The 22,208-nt window shown below is 45.5% G+C and overlaps 1 protein-coding gene across 7 annotated transcripts in view; it reads right to left on the reverse strand.

The window, feature by feature from the left end:
• Nucleotides 1-1,868: 1,868 nt before the first annotated feature.
• syne2b (spectrin repeat containing, nuclear envelope 2b) overlaps nt 1,869-22,208 on the reverse strand; it is a 106,409-nt gene continuing 86,069 nt past the window's right edge. For 6 of the 7 annotated variants that reach the window (XM_084569484.1, XM_084569482.1, XM_084569483.1 and 3 more), the window contains 18 exons: nt 21,887-22,053; nt 13,105-13,267; nt 10,727-10,914; nt 10,041-10,191; nt 8,457-8,639; nt 7,368-7,505; nt 7,090-7,284; nt 6,688-7,003; nt 6,549-6,617; nt 5,856-5,992; nt 5,634-5,769; nt 4,430-4,641; nt 4,090-4,290; nt 3,875-4,003; nt 3,268-3,459; nt 3,075-3,149; nt 2,472-2,521; nt 1,869-2,119 (listed from right to left, as the gene is read on the reverse strand). In XM_084569484.1, the coding sequence (XP_084425610.1) occupies nt 1,909-2,119; nt 2,472-2,521; nt 3,075-3,149; nt 3,268-3,459; nt 3,875-4,003; nt 4,090-4,290; nt 4,430-4,641; nt 5,634-5,769; nt 5,856-5,992; nt 6,549-6,617; nt 6,688-7,003; nt 7,090-7,284; nt 7,368-7,505; nt 8,457-8,639; nt 10,041-10,191; nt 10,727-10,914; nt 13,105-13,267; nt 21,887-22,053 (2,913 nt within the window). In that variant the 3' untranslated portion in view covers nt 1,869-1,908. The remainder of the gene's footprint in view (nt 2,120-2,471; nt 2,522-3,074; nt 3,150-3,267; nt 3,460-3,874; nt 4,004-4,089; nt 4,291-4,429; nt 4,642-5,633; nt 5,770-5,855; nt 5,993-6,548; nt 6,618-6,687; nt 7,004-7,089; nt 7,285-7,367; nt 7,506-8,456; nt 8,640-10,040; nt 10,192-10,726; nt 10,915-13,104; nt 13,268-21,886; nt 22,054-22,208) is intronic. The other variant, XM_084569481.1, reaches the window with a different exon arrangement.

Genomic DNA, 22,208 nt, shown 5'->3' on the forward strand with positions numbered 1-22,208 from the left:
AGGCCTTTAAACGAAACGACTGTTAAAAATATTCTACTGTTCATCTGGTGGAACTGAGGCTGAATTTACACAACGTCTGTTCCTTCAGTTAAATCCTAAACATTATAAACGTCTGTGCTAACCTCACAGAATAAACATTAGCTTTATATGAATTAAAACGCTGCAGATTTACTGGTTGACACCTGTGACCTTTTATCAGTTAGCTTAATGTGCTAATTTGTAAAACCTTACATATAAATGTCCCCGTCCCGTCTAATTCCAACAGATTCGGTTTATTTTGTACCTTTTATTGACATCATCAGCAGAACAAACTGTCCCTCCACGTTAAAGCCGTGATTTTAAATTATTTTCCGAGCAGATTCTCACACGTGTTGTTTTTTTTTTTCTCCTCTGACTTTGTCCTTGGCAGACGAGCCGCCGGCCGTTTGTCTCCTCGCGACATTTAAAAACCGTTTTCTTTGACTCGTGTTCAGACATCAGTCAAGTTAGTCCCAAACGCACCATTAAGACGCTTCTTGGACGTCCCGTAGTGAGTGGTGTCGCCGGTGTGCCAGTGTAAATTCAGCCTCGGAGCCAGATTATCAAACTGCCAGATATATGTTGACTGTCCTCTGTCCGTCCTGACGTCTGTGGCTTGTGCTGCATGAACACACACGACTCTGGAAAGATTTCTGTTTGTGCACAACACGTTCCTGTCTGGGATCGGATCCTGTGGAGGGGTTTTCTTTTTTGGGCGTCACAGAAAACACAACAACCACAAATCATGGCAAACATGGTTTATTGTCAGTCATCGCTACATCCCATAATATACCAGATCACAAAATAAATCAAGCTTTACACACGTCTGGGTGCTGGTTTTTGTTCTGTTGATCGTTGTGCGTTCTTCAGGTGAATCATCGTGAACGTCGCAGACATCGACGGGTTCTGATGTTTTAACCTTTTAAATGTTTGACGTCTGCAGGACTGAGCTCTGAGTGGAGGAGGAGGAGGAGGAGGAGGAGGACGGGTGAGTCACAGACATCTAGATGTTCTCAGGTTAGCTCTAGTGCATCGATATTATCTGCAGCCAGAAAGTTTAAAGCTGCACAGACTGAGTTAACTGTTAAATAATAACAGCTAGCAGCTAGCCTGAGAGCTACGCTAACGCAGCTTTAAACTCTGAGACAAAGTTAAGTTTTCTGTCACAGGAAAATATCTGGAGCCAAAAATAAGCTTGATCCAGATGTTTTTATTTCAGACCACGCTCAGAAACAATCATTTACCTCCTCCTTCTCCTTTTCTCAGTAGTTTTGCCGTAAATACAAGAGTGATTTATTAAAAACGACATTAATCTGTCGGCTACAGAAAGGCAGGTCTGTGTCTCAGATCATCAGATCCCTCTAGAGTCAAACAACAAAAACGTTTCTGTAAAAAAACAAAAACATAATAATAATAATGTGTGTGCTATTAACAAGTGGTTTCCTTCTGTAAAAATAGCTGCAGTGATAGAAAGTGGCCAGTGACGTCTGGATCCTCGGTGCTTTGGTAAAACCGTTCTTCATGGTTGAGGCCGGAGGTGAAGCTGCTCAGAGTTTAGCTTCATTTATTTATCCTCCTCAGCGTAGCGCCCTCTAGTGGCGTCCTCCAGTAACAGCTCCACCTCCGGCCTCAAACGTTCTGTGAGTTTAGAAAACATAGATATCAAAATTAATCTCAGAAGCTCATTTTTTTTCCAGCTGGGACGTTAAACCTACATTAACCCCCCCCCTCAGAGCAGTGATATGGCTTCGTCTCATTTAGGACAATAAATAAATACATTTTTAAATAGTGGGGCGCACGCTGAGGCCGGTGCTTCGTTCTGGTGGGGGGGGGGGGGGGGGGGGGAGAAGGTGCTTTTGACCCCAACACTGTTTAGGGTTTAGTTTGTTTTCATGTGGGCGGGGGCCCGTTGGTGTAGCGCAGCATGGGGTAGAAGGAGCGGGCGAAGTTGTTGGACAGGGTGCAGCTGTAGTCCTCCTCGGGCAGGGGGACCAGACAGGCCACGACCAGCAGCGCCAGGAAGACCAGGTGGAGGGGGAAGGCAGCTCGGAGCACCCGGTAGAAGAAGGGCCGGGGTGGGGACGGGTCCCGTCTCTGCTCCCTGCAGGAGGACGACGCATGGGACAGGGGGTTAGGTTCAGACCGTTTATTAACATCTGTCCTGCTTCAGGTGAAGAACTGAAGTTAAAACTCAGAGGAGACGAAGTTAAGTTAATAAATCTTTATACGCTCGTTAGATCAATAACAACTAAAAAGTCAATTCTTAATATTTGATAAGATTATTTTACAGGTTTTAGTTGCATTCATTTGCTGACTTTAGTCAAATCTAACATGTTAACATGAAGACTCCCTCCAGCTCAGAGTCTTTAGGAACATAAACCTGATTTATCTGCATCCTTTTAAACACTGTTGGTAATCAGAATAAAATTCCTGTGAGAGGAGGAGGAGCTTACCGTCTAGTTGCTGGTTGCCTGACTGTAGTTGCCTGTAGACCAGCGTCGTCCTGCAGCAACGAGTCAGAGATGAGTCGGTTATTAACCAGAATAAAGATCAGCTCTGAGTTCAGCTCAGTGTTTGTTACTGCAGCTTTAAAAAGAGTCAAATCTACGTCACCTTCAGCTGAAGCTAAACATTCAAGCTAACATGGATACGATTCACAGCTGGGAGCGTCTTCATTACTTACTTCTACTCAGATTAGAAAAATCTATTATTTAGTTTATAAAAATGATATTCACAGTTATGAGACAGAGAAATATCTCTGCATCACCTGGACAGTCCTCCAACTAAACTACTGCTACTCCTCTGTCTGTCACCACATTAAGCCACGCCCCCAAACGATCTGATTGGCCCAGCAGATCTTTGCAGAATCAGTTCCCAACAGAGAGACTCCAGAACTAAAGAACTGTTCCAGACTTTAAACGTATTAGATCTTCTTTAAATACGTGTCAGTGTATTTAACTAGTCTGTGGCTGTGGCGCCCCCTGGTGGCCTGATGCTCAGTACAGTTCATGTTTCTATGTCGACTGTAAACGGATCATGAATGTTCCAGGTTTTACCTTCTTCAGTGGGACATCTGAGCTCAGTGTTCCCAGACCAGCGTGGTCCAGCTCAGAGCCGGTCGAGCTGGTTCCCTGAGACACAAACAAACAGATGATGAGATAAAGTGAACTGGTTTAGTTTCATTCATCCGTTGAGTCATTGACTCTGTCTGTGAGGGGTGAGGGGTGAGGGGTGAGGGGGGGGACTCACCAGCCTCCCCTGCAGCGTGTGCAGGTCTGCAGCCACCCGTCGCAGCAGGAGGTGCAGCTTGTTGCCGATGACGTGGACCTTCTCCTTGGCCTCCAGGCTGTCCTCCCCCGTGGCCTCCAGGAGGAGCTGGGAGGAGATGTCCTGCAGCGAGGACACCTGACGACGGCGACTCAGTAGATCCTCCTGAAGAGCCTGCAGGGGGCGACAGAGAGGACAGGACCTGTGAGCGATCAGCTGATCCTGCTACAGCACCAGAACATTCTTCTCTAAAACAAAGGACTAAACTACAACCCAGGAGAGACAGCTGTCCACCTCCACCTGGAGGACAAAGACGTCCACATTCTATCCTGAGGAGACAGAAGGTCTGGAGCTCTCTATAGACTGAGGCTCAGCCTGATTACTTCCTGTCTTTATTGGCTTAAAAGTTAAAACAATGAGTCTGTGGACATTAACGGCTCATCATCAGGTCATTAACAGACTCTAGTCATGTGACCTCCAGGTGGACTCCGCCCACAGATGTCCCTGATAAAAACCTGCAGAGCTGAACACGTCTATCATGGACGACTGAGGATGTTCAGACAGATAAGAACAGTTAACTGGTCGTTACCGTCAGGACGTCCCGGAGCTCGTTCAGACCGGACTGTGAGGTTGAAGTGTCGTTGACGTTCACAGCACAGAGTTTACTCTCAGCCTGAGCGAGCCACAGCAGCAGAGAGTGCAGCGTCTCATGAAACTCCTGAAGAAGAAGAAGAGGAATCAGAATCAGAATGACGTTATTTATTTCCAGCTGTGACGTGAGAGCAGAGGACCTGGAGGTCTGACCTGACACTGCATCAGAGCAGAGTGCAGCCTCCTCTCCCAGCGTCCCAGGCCGCCGCACGCCTGCGTCCAGCTGTGATTGGCCGAGCTCAGAGCCTCCTGCAGCTCCCTCAGCTCGGCGCTGTCGCCCCGCAGGAAGTGACGGCTGCTCAGGTTGACGGAGATCATCAGACACTTGTAGCTGTTGAAGGATCTCTGCATGTCCTGAGCACAAACAAACCAAACGTTTCATCTTCTCTCACTTCTTCTTTTCCAACTCCAGCTGCTGGCGCTGACTTCGTTTCACCACAGGACGATGAAACTGGCTGCAGCTCTATCAGGCTGACTCGTTGCCGTCGGTTACCTTGAGTTTCCGGATGTTGACCTCGACGTCCCGGACGCTGGTGGACGGTGCGATCCTCTGCAGCCGCTCCAGCTCCGGCAGCACCCTGCCCAGCCAGGAAGTGAGGTCACAGAGGTCAGAGTTGAGCTTCTGCCACTGCTCCAGGTCCAGCTGGACGTCCGACTCGCTGGAGAACCTCTGGGCTTGAAGCAGCTCCCAGCGCTCGATCACACCTGAAGAAACCAGAGTGAAATCAGGGTGATGAAGAGCTCCAGAACAGAACTCCCTCCACATCTGCCACCGTGCTCATCTGTTCATGAACGAGCTGAAGGTTTTGATAAGTTGATGTTAAGACAGAGGCTGAGAGTTAAACCCTAAAGATCCAGCGTCTGTAGAACAGTAGGTGTTGGAGTCACGACCCAGTGAAGCTCAAACACAGACAGTTTGAGACGTCTTCACACTCCTGTTGGATCAGGTTTAAAAAATAAATTCTATCTTTGTGGCTTTATTTTAAAACATGCAGAGGAAATAAATAAAAAAATAAAGACCCTAGAACAACCTAAATGTTAAAGCGTGCAACATTTCTGCAACGTTCAGGTCTGATTTCTGGATGTGCCGTAGCAAATAGTTAATCTTTTAGCGGTGAATCCAGTCTTTGGTTGATTTAAATCTGAGCTTTGGATCGTTTTAATGCTGAAAGATGAAAGTTGTTGGTCAGTGGATCTTTGCTGGAGCTAATCACTATCAACAGAGAGAATCGAGACAAACTTTCAGCCATTAAAGAAAATGTTCTGGATTCATGAATATCTAAAATAAAGCTGAAACACAGAAACTGGACTTGTAGAGTTTATTGAAGACAATTCGTTCAAGTAGCTTCTTCTGAAGAACTGAACAAAACATCTTCAAAAAACTCCAGAAACTCCTGTTGTCTTTGTTTCAGCTTGTTGACCTGGAGGACTGAGGTCAGCATCCAGACATTTCTGTGAAGTTGTTCGTCAACAGAGAATCTAACAGGCTAAAGGTTTCTGCTTTTTTAACCAGTGACAGAAGAAAGATTCCACTTTTTGATCTGGGAACATTTTGTTAAGAAACTTAAGAAAGATACTCCTTGAAACCAGACTGTTTCTCTACAGCTGGTCTGAGTTTCCTCTACTGCTTTCCAGATTGACGCCTCTCTCTCTCTCTCTCTCTCTCTCTCTCCGTGGCTCCACCTCTGTCAGCGTACCTGTGCTGGTCTGCTTGTTGGCCGTGCTGCAGATCAGACCTTCATCCTCCAGCTCCTCGTCCTCGTTGTCGTTCAGGATCAGTTTGACTCTCTTGACGCTGTCGATGCTGCCGCAGCACTCTGACATCAGTTTGGCCTGAACACAAACACACACGCTGTGTTAAAGCTGGAGCTGCTTCAGACCAGGAGCTGGACATGAAGCTGCTCTGCCCCGACGCTTACGTAGCCCTGCGGGTGGAAGGGGGTGCTGGTGGTGTGTTCAGGGGACGAGCTCAGACCTCGGATCATCTTTCGGGAAACCCGTTTCCTGTCTGGAGAGCCGGGCTGGTGCCAGCTGGGCGTGTCGGTCACGGACTTCACTGCAGAGAAAGAAGAAAAATAAGCTTTAAAAATGTTTAAAGATTCTTGATTACACTTATTTATTTAAAAAAAATCTAAGCTGAAAGAAGAACAACGGGACATTTCACCATCATCCAAGTAGCTTCTTCAGTTTTCATAAATAAATAAATAACTTCCCTCCATCATTAAGAGCTGAAGAAGAAACTTTAGATGTAAAGTAAAATGTCCTCAAGAAAACTCAATCACGTCCCGTTACCTTTGTTGTTTTGATAGCAACACAAACACCAATCATCTGACACATGCATGAAACAACATGTCTGCCAACAACATGCAAAAATAAAAGTGGACTCCAAGCCATCTCAGAGCATCATGCAGCTCCACAAACATAAACATGGTGAAATATCTGCAGATCTGCTTCATCAGATCTTTAAGGTAACAGACGGAGGTGGATGGATTAGACGGGATGCAAGGGCCACGGTTGGGATGTGGGGTTGCTAGGAGACAGGATGTTGGTCAATAATAAGCACAGAGCGGTGCGGTGCGGGGCGGGGCGCATGCAGGAGGCAGAGTGCCTACCCGAGGCTGCTTTCACCGCCCCGACGGTCGCTTTAAAAAACGACTCGGAGCTTTCTGTGACCTTCACGTCTGTAAGAGAGGGTGGAGGTTAACGCCTGCCCCGTGAGGGAGGAGCTAGATCTGAGGACGTCCTGACTACCTGACAGGGCGCTGAAGAAGGAGGCGTCCTCGTCGTCTTCGTGCGACGACGATCCTCCCACGTCCACGGTGTGATCCCACTCCAGAGGGATGGAGTCCACGCTGACGGGCGTCTCCCGCCCTGACCGCTCCAGGGGGGGCGCCAGGAGGTGGCACATGGTCTGCCGTCCCGCTGAGGCTCCCCCTGCTGCCTGAACTCCCTCCTCTTCCTCCTCTGTCCTCTTCCTTTCCTCCGTCCAGGACGTCCTGCTGCTCAGGTCAGGGGAGTCGTCCAGGTCTGTGTCGCGGTCGGACGTCTCCCTCTCCTCCTCCAGAACCTGCAGCTCAGAGAAGAAGAAGTTTTAAAGCTTTGTTCAATCAATCTTTAGACTTTCATTCTGACTCCAGCTCTAGCTCTACTGACCGGCCGTCTGTTGACGAGGCGGTGATGGAAGCGGGCCACCCTGCCGAACACCTCCTGGCAGTAGGAGTGCAGCTCCTCCAGCTCGTCCTCGATCAGCACGGCGTCCAGAGGAGCGCTCTTCTGGATCAGGTTCTCCCCGAACACGATGAGGGCGTCGATCTTGTTGGTGTTCAGGGTGATCTCCTGCTGGAAGCCCTGCGCAGGAAAGAGAAGACCGTTAGAGAAGACCCAGAGAAAGAACCCGGTTTAGACCTGAGGCCCAGAGCAGCCAGACTCACGTTGAGCTGCCGCATCTTGTCCTCGACGTCGCTCTCTGAGAAGTGCTCCACGTTGGTGAGCTGCAGGTCCATCTCCGTCAGCCAGACCAGGATCCCCTCACGAGTTCCCTCAAAGTCTTCTCTCTGAGAGGTGAAGTGCTGAAGAAGACACAGGTCATCATTTCACTACTTTAGATTCAAGACAAAGTTAATACGACACAAAAACTAAAATCTAACTTAGATGAAGTCATGTCCTCCTTGTGTCCAGTATCTGCTGTGACCTCCTTGTCACTAAATGTTTCTGGTAACAGCTGATCAGTGGTCTACAGCAGCTTGGAGGAATTTTAGCCCATTCCTCAGAACAGAACCACTTCAGTTCTGAGATGTTGGTGGGTTTCCTCACATCAACTGCTTGCTTCAGGTCCTTCCACAACATTTCTATTGGATTAAGGTCAGGACTTTGACTTGGCCGTTCCTAAACATTCATCTTGTTCTTCTTTAACCGTTCTTTTGTAGAACCACTTGTGTTCTTGGTTCTCGTTGTCTTGCTGCATGACCCAGTTTCTCTTCACATTCAGCTCATGGACAGATGTCCTGACATTTTCTTTTAGAGTTCACTGGTAGAATTCAGAATTCATTGGTCCATCAATGAGGACAAGCCGTCCTGGTCCAGATGCAGCAGAACAGGCCCAAACCAGGACATTAGCACCCCCATGTTTGATGGAGGGATGAGGTTCTGATGCTGGAATGATGCAGTGTTGGTTCATCTCATTTAAACCAAACTATTCTACTTTGGTCTCATCTGTCCACTAAACATTTGAACAATCCCTGAGTTTAAAACTAAATGAGGCGCTGACGTTCATTGGAAATATTGGCTCATATTCCTGAATAAACAAGTATAATATTTCAGTTTCTTCAAACTTGTAGAGTTTGTGTCCAGAAATGTAGAAAACTGTGCAGGACGTAAATACTTTTCCCCGTAGACAACGTGTGTCTGCACAGAGCTCATGTCATGATGCAAGGCCTCGTCACCGTCTGAGAGGTGACCTAAATCCTGAGACGCCGCTCAGATCAGCTGCTGATATTTGATTTCTGCTCCTCCCGCCTCACCTTGAGTCTGCGGAGCACGGCGGCCACCCTCCTCTGCAGGCCGTCCCACCGCTGGTTCCCCTCGTGCACCATGACTTTGAGCTTGCTGGCGGCGTCGGTGCGGTTCTCCCGGGCCAGACGGCGGTACTGTTTGTTGACCAGCTCCAGCTGAGTGAGGCGCTCGTGAACCTGCCGCTGGAACGCCTGAGACGACAAAGATCAACGTCCTCCGTTAGAAGAGACACTGAGGAGTGACACCATGGTGGTTTATCTGATAACAGCTGGAAAACTACACGAGGAGGAATCACAATAAAAATACAACAAACAGGCACTCAGACATTTTTGTGATTTTTACTCCAACAGTGTGTTTATAAGAAGGAGGTATGAAGGTCCTTCAGAGATTAACACTGACGTTAGTTAAGGATCATAGAGTACAGAACAAATATTGGATTTCTCTGTTGAGAACTGATTCTGCTCTGGGCCAATCAGATCATTTGTGGGCGGGGCTTAATGTTGAGTATCATATCCTGCTAATAATAATAATGATGAGTCTGAATGCACTGAGCTAGTATCTGACTGCACACACACAGGTCACTAGTATGTACTTAGTAAACAACACTATTTAAGACTGGATCCCTGTTGCCGTGGAGATGAAGGCAGAGTCCAGATTACGCTAATCTGCGTCTCTAATCCAGAGCGACACATCGAAGGTTACCTCAACCCAGACTGAGACAAAACAGGAGGTTCAGTGGGAGCTTCAGGTCTTTACATTTAATGGATGTTAAAAACATTTTTCATTATCTACTGGCATCTTATGATCGTACATGATCTGTCTTTGTTCTTATTAAATTGTTGCCTCTCTTCTCAGACGTCTCTTAATCTGGTTCTTGTACAGTTACAGTCAGGGCTGATCTTTCTATTATCTGTCTACAGCAGATATTCATGGATGTGATCGTGTTATTGATCGGTCTCTGGAGGCACAAGGTGTTGACCTGGCCTCCAAATTCACTAGATCCCAAACTGATCAAGTATCTGTGGGATGATCCACAGAGGCCCCTCCCCTCAAAGGCCCCCCCACTAACAACAGGACACCCTCAGAAGGCGCATGTCCATTCTCTGATGAGTCACCTGCACAATAATAGGAAGGTGGTCGTAATGTTATGCCTGATCGGTGTACATGTCTTCCTTTACTCCTCTTTAAAACAATCTGCCCTCTCTGGATAAAAAGCGTCCTGCTCTGAAGGAGTGTCCTTTGTTTTTAAAGTGGAGCAGCTGATGGTGTTTTATCTTGAACAGGCTCCAGAGGACAGCGGTGGGACCTTCACCAACGTTAAAACTTCTCCAGGTGCAGCTGCTCTTTGTTTATGATCCACTCTCCTCTAGCAGCTTCTAAGTTTCCTCCTCATCCTCCAAAACAACAGCTCCAGTGAAACTTGCTGACTACAGTCTAGAGAAGATAAACTCTTCAGATTTATACGACCAGCAGGGATTTAAAGTGTCGACCCGCTGCCAGAACGACCCACAGGGACATTAAACTGATCTTTCTATCGACTCTTAATCCCTCCCTCTGCAGCGCTCTGGAAAACAAAGTGAAGGACTGCCGACCTCAAACTTCTTGAGTTCCTCCTTGGCGCTGGTGTAGAGGACGTTGGCGGAGTCGGGGCTGGCTGCTGTGATCTCCGCCGTCCTCAGCCAGTCTTCAAAGCGAGAGTAGTCGTCCAGGAACTTGCACCAGAGACGCCAGGTCTCCTCGATCCTGAGGAGGAGGAGGAGGAGGAAGAGGAGGAAGCAAATTAAACCTTTTATCTGTATCTGAGCATTCAGCAGGGCAGATGTTGAGCAGCTGATTGTAAAATGTGTTTCTATCTTAATAAACTGATTCATTTCACTGTGGTGTAATGAACTAACCTAAGGCTTCCCTCAGTCTGAGTCTGGAGCCGTTCAGACCTGGTTATTTGAAATCTGATCACAATTCTGAAAATACTTTGTTCTCCTCCATCCTGTGAGGCTTGGATCACAGATGTTATTCATTTCAGTAAATTGGGAAAGATGAAATGTGCTCTGCACGAGTCCACTTTTGAGTTTGAGGAAATTTGGAAACCGATTTTTTCCCCGTATTGAAACTCTAGAGTTCCAGACTCTTTTTATTTTAAAGTATTTATTTGCTTTTTATCATTTCACTGAATTTTTAATGACCATTTCCTCCCTGTTTTGTGTGGAACAGTGTGTTAGTGATGGGTTCGTTCTTTCTGTACTTGGTGGTAAAGGTAACGGGGCGTCAGGGCGCTCACCTCATCCTCCTCTCCATGGACATGGCGCAGATGTTCCTCCAGCGGCGGTCCAGGCTGCGGGTCGTCTGCTGGATGGAGTCGTTCTCTGAGTCGCCGCCGCAGGCGTCGGCGTCGTGGAGCAGGACGTCGCACAGCGTCAGCACCGACGCCACGCTCTCGGTGTGCTGCTCGATGTCCCGCTGCAGGTCCTGCAGGTCAAAGACACACAGAGACACTTTGATCAGTTTGGTTGAAGTCCTCAGATTATTCTTTAGACGACACATTGTCCAGCTTTCCTTTCCATCAGCAGCTGGTATCAACTGAAGTACGGATGTCTGAAATCTGAATCTGTAAATGTATGATTATCTCTGATCAAGTTTATATTTACGACAACGTGTATTTAGAGCTTTGTAGGACCTTTATGACATTAACCTATTTATACCTGTTACTACTTTATCTCTGTTAACTGTTTGAGTTCTCTGTGTCCATGTGACTTTGTTCCTGATTTGTTTTCTGGATCTTCTTAAAGCTGTAAAAAAATTAAAACCATTTTCTCAAAATATATATATATTTTTTATCTTTAATATTTTTCTGTTAATATTCTGTAAAAGTATTACAAATGTTTTCTTAGATATTAAAAAATAATTTTAAATTAAATTTAAATTTTCAGCTTAATTTATTTTTCCTGTTTAATAATAAAACTTTTGTCACGAGGGAAAATTCATTTGTGTGAGAATATTTTCCAAAGTATTAAAAATAGGTTTTCAGTAAAAATAAAATGTCCCTTTTGTGTCAAGATAATAGAACCAGAATATTTCAGTAGTATATTTAGAATTTTTATTTTTATCCCTCTAAGTTTTTTTCTAGGTAGTACAAAGGTTTCACATATTTTTCAATAGAAATAAAAACATATTTAAATATTAATTATTATTTAATTATTATTATTAATTTTCCAATATTAGATGATCATTTGATAAATATTCTCCATATAACAGGTTTATTATCTGTTGGTGTCTCTGATTTAAAGATTTCATGAATGAAGCATTTAGAGAATAAATCTGTACATTTAATGTATTTTTTATTTATTATCCGTCGCCTCTTGTTTTGTTCAGAGTTCTCTCTCTGGGTTGCCACGGCGACGCGTGAAGGCTTAACAGAGCCTATCCATCCTTCATCCGCTAATGGAGAGACCTGCAGCTCTTCTTATTTTCTGTGCCACATCTTCCTCTCTCTGCTCTGAACAATGTCATCATGTTTTCTTTCTTCTTCTTCTTCTTTTTTATTTATTTATTTCCTGTCTGTCATCCGTCTCTGTTTCTCTGCTTTGTAACTGGGGCCGTTTCTTTTTCTTTGACGTCTTTTTGTCCAGATTCAGACAGGACGCTTAAATCTAAATTATTTTAGAGATATTCAGCGTTTCTTTTCTTTTTTTTTTCTACTGCCATCACATGAATTAAAACCAGTCTCAGAGCTCCTTCCTTACTTCTCCATTATTCTGGACAAAACCTTCACATGTTGTCATGTTATTTTAAGAGTCAGCAGCTTTTTTTGGGATTAAAAACGTCTCATAAAGCACTGGGGCTGACATGTCTGAGACAGAGTGGAGCACTTTCAAAGTTTAGAAATCGTTGAGGCAGTGAACTCACGCCAGCTGAGCTAGGACGGCTTTTAGGACACAGGCTTGAATCCTAAAAGTCCAGAGTGAGCAGAACAGTATGAGTCAGAGTCACATGAAACAGAAATCATTAGACGAGCTGAAGAGGGTTTTATAGCCACCTTTGTTCTACCTTCCTGCTTTTACAGCACTAAAGTTCAGCTTGAATGAATGAACGAATGAATTGCTGTTAAATCAAGTTTAAAACTAAACTCTTCTACTTTTATTTTAAAAATTAAAGTCAGCATGCCTCTGACTTCGGGATGGGCCAGTCCAGATCGTAACCAGAAGCTCTATCCTTGTGAATATTTCTCTCTCTGAACCTTTCAGTCATTTAGTGGAGTAGCGCTGCAGCAGACGACAAATGGACCGACAGGCTGAAGTCCTTTTTTACTTTTCTTGGACCGCCTCCAGAGCCCTTCCTCTCAGTGCATTTACCACCTCTCAGCCCAGCGGGACAGCTTCCTCAAGCACCACTCCTCCTGGGAGTTCACTTTGCAGCCCTCATTACACTGCTCCTCTGTTACCCTGCTCCAGACCGCTGCAGGACGTCCGTAGAGAAAAGGGTTTAAAACGAGGGGAGGTGGCTCCCCTACTCTACCTGGTACGACTGGGACACAGAAACATGTCCAAGCTCTGGAGCTTTATAACGTTTTTCCTGATCCAGAGTTTTATTTGTCTAATCATGAACTCAGAAAGTCTGCGTCTGTCTAACATCCCGCGTGTTCAAACATCTCCCGCTCACCTGCTGCTCGGCCAGTTTCCTCTGGATCTCGTCGCTGTGGCAGACGTTGTAGACCACCGGCTTGGCCAGCTCTGCCTCGATGCGAGACAGCCACGTCCTCAGGTTGCTCATGTTCTTGTCGAGCTGCTGAACGGTCACCAGAGTCTCCTTCAGCTTCCTCACCCTGCAGAGAAACAAAAAGAGAAGATGAAAGATCAGCCAAAGGTCTAAGATGTTCTTCCTGTCGTCAAAACATCCACTGAAGCTTTTGTTAAGCATTAACCAAACAAAAGGGAGACGGTGCGTTTGTTAGGGACTATTTTCAGTGGTGTATTAATCATTTTAATGAAGAAAGTGCAGAAATCTTGACCACAACTTCGTCTAATGAATCAACAGGTGAACATAAAAGCTGAAAATGCTCTGTGGATTACAACTTTAGTGAACAGCAGCTTTGTCTGACAGCTACAATCCTACATTTATATCTGCATGTTCAGGCTTTTTATGGGTCTGCCTTAGAAATTATTAAATGATTAATGAAAGTACTTCCAAGAAGCTTTGTAGAGAAAGGTTTAAAATAGAAGAGACCTGGTGCAGATTTATTTTAGTGGTTTGTTTCAGGAGTCAGTGCAGAGACACAGAGAAACATGTGGTTCGGGCTCTCCAGCACAGATTAGCGCTGCGATCACTCTCACATGTGACACCAGAGGAAGCATCGTGGCCGAGCTGCAGGCTGACCTACATCTGACTGAGAGCTGGGTGTTGTCTGGGAGAGAGAGGCTGCATTCCAGGGCAGCTCTCTGGTCCCTGACCTACATCAGTTCATTCCTCCACAAGAGCCACCTCTGAATATTAGTCGTCACTGTGGTGGAACAGGAACACGTTCACAGCTGGTTCTGGTCTGTTCTCTGATTTAACTGAACTCATTTGAAGGATTCTGATGGTGATGATGGTGATGTCTTTTTCTGAGGATTCCCTAGACTTGTTTTAGTTGATCTGTAGATACTTGGGTTAAATGCTTTTACTGACTGGAATGATGTAGCCCGGGAACCAGGCTGAACTTGTGTTTGCAGAGTAAAGTTGGTCTGGAGTCTCTCTGTTAGGAACTGATAATGCTCCAGGTACCAGACAGTGTGTCTTTTCCAAAAGCACAATATACAGCGGATAAAAAAACGTCTATATTAGTAAATCTGCCACGTGTCGTTGTTAAAGCTATATTTGATTGGGGGCGGGGCTTACAGAAGAGTAACAGTAGTCATAGACGTCATCTGAGAAGATGTGGAGTTGAATTAGTTTTTTATCATCAGTCTCCAAGTGAAAAATGTTAAAAATAAAATCCTAAAATCTCTCTGTGGCTCCAGGTTCTCTTCAGCTTGATCGGGACTATTTTAATTATTCTTGAGACGTGTCTAAAGCTTGAATGTAAAGGGGTCTGACTATGTCCTGAAGCAACTTACTGGACTCATCTACTGATATCGAGTCCGTCAGGTTAAAACTGAACCTTCAAAATAATAAAAATAGAGGAGATGCTCACCTTACAGAACACCTGAAGGAGCGCCTGGAGGTTTATCTGCAGGTTTAGATTACCTGATCATGCTTACAGTTGCTAGATCAGCTCTTACATTTAAATTATTGCTTGGCTCAAAACAAACCTCCCCCCGGTTGTTCTGCAGAGCGACTCAGACTCATCACCAGATCTTCCTTTAACCTCGTTCCTCGTTCAAACATAAAGCGGTAATAATAACGCTGGTGTCGTCCAGAGCTGCAGGAGCAGCACCAGCTGTGTGTATCATTCATGCTAGTTCAGATGATGCAACAAGCGTCTGTGATGCTGATGCTGCAGGGACAGACTGGAGGTGTCCTCATGTCTCTACTGTAGATGATGGTAGATGGACATTTAAAGAATCACACACACACACACACACCTGCTGTCCCAGCTCATAGAAATACCACCACACACGAGGCATGCTGCACCGACAAAGCCCGACCCATCCCCCCTCCTTCCCTCCTTCCTTGCGTCTCCTCGTCCCTCCACCTCCTTTTTTGTCTTTATCATAACAAAACGTCCCCTTTCACCCGCCCTCCTCTGCAGCCTGACGCCGGGAGCATCGGGGGTCGCGATGAAGGCTCGGGATCGGGGCGAGAGAGAGTACTTACAGGCTGGTGAGGAGGCTACTCCACGGCGGTGGCTCATCCGCTAGCGAGCACTAGCCCTCCATCTCTCCCCCGTCCTCCCTCCCTCCCTCCCTCTCCTGCAATCTGCCTGTCCCCTCCTCTCTCCTCCTCTTCCAGCTTTTACAAACAGCTGGATGCAGTAACAGGTTCACTCAGAGATGCATAAAACCAGCAACCAGCATGTTTTTTTAGAAAATCTGTTTGTCTACAACATTCAACATTAATGTGATGAATTAATGTATTTAATGGCTTAAAGTAGAATTCATTGGTCCATCAATGATGACAAGCCGTCCTGGTCCAGATGCAGCAGAACAGGCCCAAACCAGGACATTAACCCCCCCATGTTTGATGGAGGGATGAGGTTCTGCTCAACATCAATGATTCTGTTTTCCTCTTCACATAAACCTGCAGCTCCACGCAGAGACCGAGTAAAGACAGAAGCCCATTAAACTTGAGCAGCTTACAGGTGCAGGACCGAGACGAAGCCGCTGACACAGACAGACCCAGCGGGAAACCTCAGACTGGAAAACCTCCATCTGCCACTGTCTTCAGAATCGAATCCTGCCCACTGGGGTTCAGAGCACTAAGAGCAAGTAATGCACTAAAGGTCTGAATGATTAAAACGGCAACAGGTGGAGGAGGAAGAAAGAAGAACGAGGAAAAACGAAAACAAATGTAAATCTAAACCTCTTCAGAGACGCTACATGAAAAACCGTCTGCTAAAGTCGTTTCAGTGTCTGTTATTCAGTGTAAATGGTTACTGGCTTTATCTAGAAATGAGACACCTGGAGCACAGACACAAGCAGCTGAAAGAGTGATTTAAAACATTATTAACTGTGTTTAAATGATTTATTTAGACGTTGTTTCAGTCAGCTGGTGGAGCAACAACAAACATGTTCAAATTTGGTTCATATAAATTGTTAAACTAGTGATAAATATGTAAATATATCAACAGATGTGTTGGGAGCTTCATTCATTCTTCAGTCTTTTTGTAGGTCAAGTTTAAAACCGACGGCGGCCGAGAGAGTTTAACGCACTTCAACTGAAGAAAACACGCAATAAAAGAAGCATAAACAACAACGGAATGTTTCTAGAGGAGACAAAAAAGGTGATGAACAAGGCCGAGACATGCTTGATCAAAGATAAATGATGTTTGTTGGAAATGAACTGAAACAGGTTTTTATGTGGAGTCAGTCACTGTCAAGATGGAGACGACCAGAGACGCTGCACTGAGCTTCAAAACTTCAGGAAACATGTGGACGCTTCATCCATCTTTAAATACAGTCATAGTCAGGGTGATAAACGTCTAGTATGAGAGATTCTTCAACTACATGTCAGAGTTAGATAACGTAAGAGAACTGACCCTTTGGTTGGATCTGATTGGTCTGCTAGAGTTTAGAGTTATCAGGGAGACGAGACAGCTGACGTTAGCAACACGCTCACGCTGGCAAATACTGGAAAGTTTTATGTTTTTCATATTTTTATGTTTGTCTAGCAGTAAGACAGGAAGTCTGGAGCTCTCTGATTGGTGGTCAGCAGACCAATCAGAAGGCCAACAGAGGGTCAGTGGTAGTAGAGCTGGTAGATCAGCCTCTCACTCTAAGCTTTATGATGTTTAAAGCTGCTGACATGTGGAACTAATAATGAAATGAACTTATTTAAAAAATCTTCATCTCATGATTCCTTATCAGCGTTTTGCTTATTATAAACTGAACAAACTCAAATATTCTGATGAAATACACAGTTAACTTGCACTCTGGGGACACGTGACGTCTGTTGTCATTTGTGCATCAACAGAATCGTGTTGCCTCCTCTCTAACCGATCTGGAAAAAGAACAACTCCTCTCTAAAATCACAGCAGCTTGAGACGATCCTCTTCTTCAAACTTCAACAACTTAAGAACCCTAGTCATGACAACAAGCTCTGTGACCACCAGCGATAAAGCCCTAAACAACACGAGTGTAAATAAAGAGTGAAGGGCTCGAATAAATTGAGAAACAAAAAGCCTGTGTGGTGGTGAGTTAAGTGAACTCATGCAGGTGTGAGGAGACCGAGGAGAAGCCTGTTTGTAAAGACAAACATCTGCCTCGCCTGCATCTTATTCAGACAATGAGTGGAGTGGATGGTGGCCCCCGAGTGCTGAGGGCCCGTCGGCACAAAGGCTCGTGTCAGCAGACGGCAGCTGCTGGGCCGGGTGACGGAGCAGCCGGTTTGTTTTGGGGGACAAAGGCGAGCGGCGGGCCAGCGTCAGCGGATCTAATCCCACCGCGAGTCAAACCTCAGCGGTCATCTGCTGCGGCGTGGCGAGGCGAGATAAAGACAAAGGCTTCAGAGTCAGACATCAGTGACTGTGAATCAGCTCCTCCTCAGCTCCGTCAGGCCTTATCCAAACATGTGACACAGTGCTGCAGGACTCTGGCTGAACACCAACCACTGAGACCACCACCAGATCACTGCAGCTCTGAGAGGAGGACGATTTCCATAAAACCCTGACAAAACATTAGAGGTCAAACATTGGTGACTGGTCAGCTGACCACCAATCAGAAGGCTCCTTCCCTTTGTCAAGTCTGGACTTCCTGTGTTACTGTCGCCAAGTTAGACAAACAAAAAACAACTGATGAGCCACAAGCGTCAACAGTTCCCAGAGTCATAAAGAGTACGTCCCAGACAGGTTCATTACTTGGGGTCCTGTTAATTATGCATAACTTTAAGCTTTTATATTATTGTATTTCCGCTCTGGGTTTGGACATTGTGTAGCTAGCATCTAGTGCTTGTTTTAAATAACAGTGAAAAGGTAAAACTTCTGCACACACCAGCACATTTCAAAGCTGATGGTTTATGATGGTTTTAAAGCTTTGATCAGATCTGTCCAGTGTTATAGTGGCTCAGAGAATCATGCATGAGAGTCTGAGTCTGGCTGGATTAGACCGATGGGGGGTTTAGTGAGGGCTGGAGCCCACTGATCTATAAAGCCACTTCTATTTACAGCCTCTCTGACACACACACATGTACATACACAAGTTAAGTGGCTGGAGGGCTCACATTTTAAATGAATCACATGGTGGTGGTCTCTATTTGGTGGGAATATAAAGGGTTGGATATGTAGAGATGGCTGGTGGTCATGCTAAGCCGCTTGAGGAGACAAACTCCCCACATTTATCTGCTTAGTGGGGTTTTAACGTCCTCTCTACAGACGACATCCACACAGAGTTTGATGTAGAAGAGCTGGTCTGCTCAGATCTCTGATTTAAAAACTGTCCCGTGTCAGAGAGGTGTTCTCCACGTTGCTCAGCAGCAGATTCCTTCACAGCGATGAGTCTCGTGCCTCAGCAGCAGCAACTCATTAACAGGCTTAACCTTGTTATGCTGGGGCGGGGGTGGGGGTGGGGGAGGGACGGGGTCACTATTGTGTGTCACGCTCTCCAGTCGTTCTATTTTTAAAAGACAGAGGTCACGTCTCTGAACCAACAACCTGTCACCGTGATAAAGAGCCCAGCTCTTGTCCTGGTGACTGTTCACTGAGTGCGCTCACTCTCAGGCCGTGGCCTCGCTAAAATAATTAGGATGTTATGACAAGATTAAGATGGTTTTATGCTTCTGTGTTGGATCTAGATAGAACCTGTGCCGCTGTTAGCGTTTAAACTATATTATATTAATACATTATAGCAGCTAACTCACCTGTAACAGAACAACTACTGTCATTAGGGATGACCCCTGTCAGGATCCAGGTATTTTTAAAATGACTGGATCGATATTGGGCTTCAGCCAAGTCTGATCTTAAGGAGTTATTCTTTTCAGGTCTACAAACCAAAACCACGTCCCTGTAGCATCAAATCTTCTCTCTCTTCGTTGGCTAGCGTCAAAGCAGCCAAAAATCCACTAAACTGAAGTGAGTCAGCAGCTAGTAACTAGATTAATGTGGATGTGTGGTGAGGTGGTAGTAGTTGATCATCTAAACAGAATCCATGGAGTCCACTCAGTCAAAGGCTGCACCCAAACAACAACAACAAACACTGAACATTTAAAAGAAGAAGAGAAAAGTTTCCTGGAGACAGCGTCAAGGAGAAACATCTTCCAGAGAGGGTTAGGGAGTTTATGGCAGCGTTGGATGACCAGAACATTTCTGGAGTAGAGAACACAAGGAACCAGCTACCCTCTCCACACTACATTAACTTTGACTGAAAGATTTATTGGACTGAATCCAGTCCACTCTAGGAGAAGACAAGGAAGACAAGGACAGACTTTAGGAAGACACAGGAGACCAACTCTAGGAGAAGACAAGGAAGACAAGGACAGACTTTAGGAAGACACAGGAGACCAACTCTAGGAGAAGACAAGGAAGACAAGGACAGACTTTAGGAAGACACAGGAGACCAACTCTAGGAGAAGACAAGGAAGACAAGGACAGACTTTAGGAAGACACAGGAGACCAACTCTAGGAGAAGACAAGGAAGACAGGGACAGACTTTAGGACGCTACAGGAGACCAACTCTAGGAGAAGACAAGGAAGACAAGGACAGACTTTAGGAAGACACAGGAGACCAACTCTAGGAGAAGACAAGGAAGACAAGGACAGACTTTAGGAAGCTACAGGAGACCAACTCTAGGAGAAGACAAGGAAGACAAGGACAGACTTTAGGAAGCTACAGGAGACCAACTCTAGGACATTTAAGATGGGCAGATATTCAAAGAGTGGATGGTGTCTAGGACGCAGGACAAGGGAGAATTTTCTGAGAGAAGTGGACGAGGATATTAATGTTCGATCAGTTGGAGTTGACAGTGGGATGTGGTGCAGATGCAAAAACAATATTTCATCTATTTATTTCAAACACACCTCAGCTGTTTCTACTTACAACACAAAACACACTGAGATCAACCAGACAGTCGACCACGTTTACCCGTATAAACACGTCTGCAGTCAATAGATTTCTAAGCGATTCAAAATAAAGCACAATGAGAAAACAGCTGTATGTGTGAACACTGTTGTACAGAAGCAGAGCAGCCTGGGTCAGTGAGCAGCCACCATATGGCAGCTCTAAGTCACTCTCACGGAGGATAAGTCGCCTCCATCCCGCTCTCACTCTGCTTCATGGAGTCAGTTCATTTAGCTCAGATGAGTCCATGCGTCGTCACTAAACAGTCAATCATCAGGCTGCTGCTTTAAACTCACTGTCCTGTTGTTTGCCTCAGATGTAATTGCGGTGCACTCCAGCATCCTGCAGCCGCTCCGCTGCACGGCAGACACACGGCGGGGAATAATTACTGAACTGTTTGACTGTGGGGAAGTCAAATTTACCAAAACAGAACAAGAAAGGCCTAAAACTGCTCCACTAATGCATGATGCTGGTTTCTGAGATCAGTGGAGTTAGTGGAGAGAACACGTAATTGTCAAAATGAAGCAGGTAAATGACTGATGTGATGGTACTGGATAAATAGTGAAGATAAAAATGTAACTTAGAGCTCTAAACATGGACGAACACATGAGATAAGATGACAGGGTTTCATTGGGTACGGATGGTCTTTGAAGACGTTTGTCCATCTTTTCCACAAAAGCAGGGGGACCCAGAAGCGGGCCCAGGTCTCCCAACGCCCCCTTTTTATTATCGTCTTCTCCCGTGTCTTCTCCTATTTTTTTTAAAATGATTTTTTATAGGTATGTTTGTATTTTATTCTTCTTAAAAGCACGGCTGTGATTTTATTCTCTAAAGACTTTTCTTTTCTTTTTGAACTCTTTCTGTGCAGGAAAGAAGTTTACGCATAAGATAAATGCAAAGTTTAGCTGTTTTTCGTTCAGATGTACGAACCAGAGTCGGCTTCTTCATCTCATTTTTGCGTGTACCAGACCTTTATAATAAATCATCTGCAGACACAGAAATAATAACTTCTGATTAAAGAAGCTGAGACGACCTCTTTTACTTGACATTCTCTGCAATGAACCAGCGATTGAACCGATCAGCTGCTGACTGAGCTGATGCAGGAACGTAGCAGCAGCTCCCTCAGGGCTGGAGGGACGTCTGTATTTATGGATTAATAATAATAATGTCCCTCTATCCTCTGTCGGAGCTTTTCCTGCTCTAATCTGCACCAGGGTAGAATAACATCTGTGCTCTGCTCGCTCCACAAGATAAAGCTGCACGTGTTGGAACATGCAGCAGCAATAAAAAAACAAACACTCAACATGAAATCTAATTTGTGGAACTCATTCAGAAGACTTTATGTTGCAGAGACACTAACGTGACCTAATATGGCTGCTGGTGGATCCCACCCATGTCACCATCAGGGTTATTAACTGGTTTAGGACAAGTTCTTTCTCCAAGAAACTGAACTGAACTGAAGATGCTGCTGTTTCTGGGGAGATGCAGGTCCTTTAATGTGTTCATTAGGCTTCTACAGATGCATCATTGAGATCTGTGGTGCCAACAAACTGAACAGGCTGATGAGGAAGGCTTGCTCAGCCATCATGAGCAACATAACATCCTAACCTCTCTACGTGGAGCTGTAGAAGCTCTCAGTGCAAGCCTCACAGAGTCCAGGAGGCTCTTTCTTCACCACCCAGAGCCCCTCGTCTCAACACATCCCTCCAATCTGATCTGAAACCTGCCGAGCCAATCAAATCAAAGCGTTTCCCTACCTGGCCTCGATGTGGTCAAACAGATGCTGCCAGCGGTCGTTGACGTCCTTCAGCTTGTCGTTGATCTCCGTCTCCTTCGTCTTGTTGCTGGCGGTGATGAGCTGCTGTCCCAGCTGCTTCAGGTGAGTTTTGTTCTCACTGAACAGGTTGATCTCCTCCATGCAGTCCTGGAGGAGGGACAAACGTAAAGGTCGACATTTACATTTAGATTATACAGGTTTACCGTTTGATCGTGTCTCTACAAACACAAATGAAGTGACACATTTTTATTGTTGGAGGTGATGCATATTTTGGAACAAGCAGTAAGTGCCTCTCTCCTATG

This window comes from Chelon labrosus, assembly GCF_963514085.1.
Source record: "Chelon labrosus genome assembly, chromosome: 20".
Classification (NCBI taxonomy): domain Eukaryota; kingdom Metazoa; phylum Chordata; class Actinopteri; order Mugiliformes; family Mugilidae; genus Chelon; species Chelon labrosus.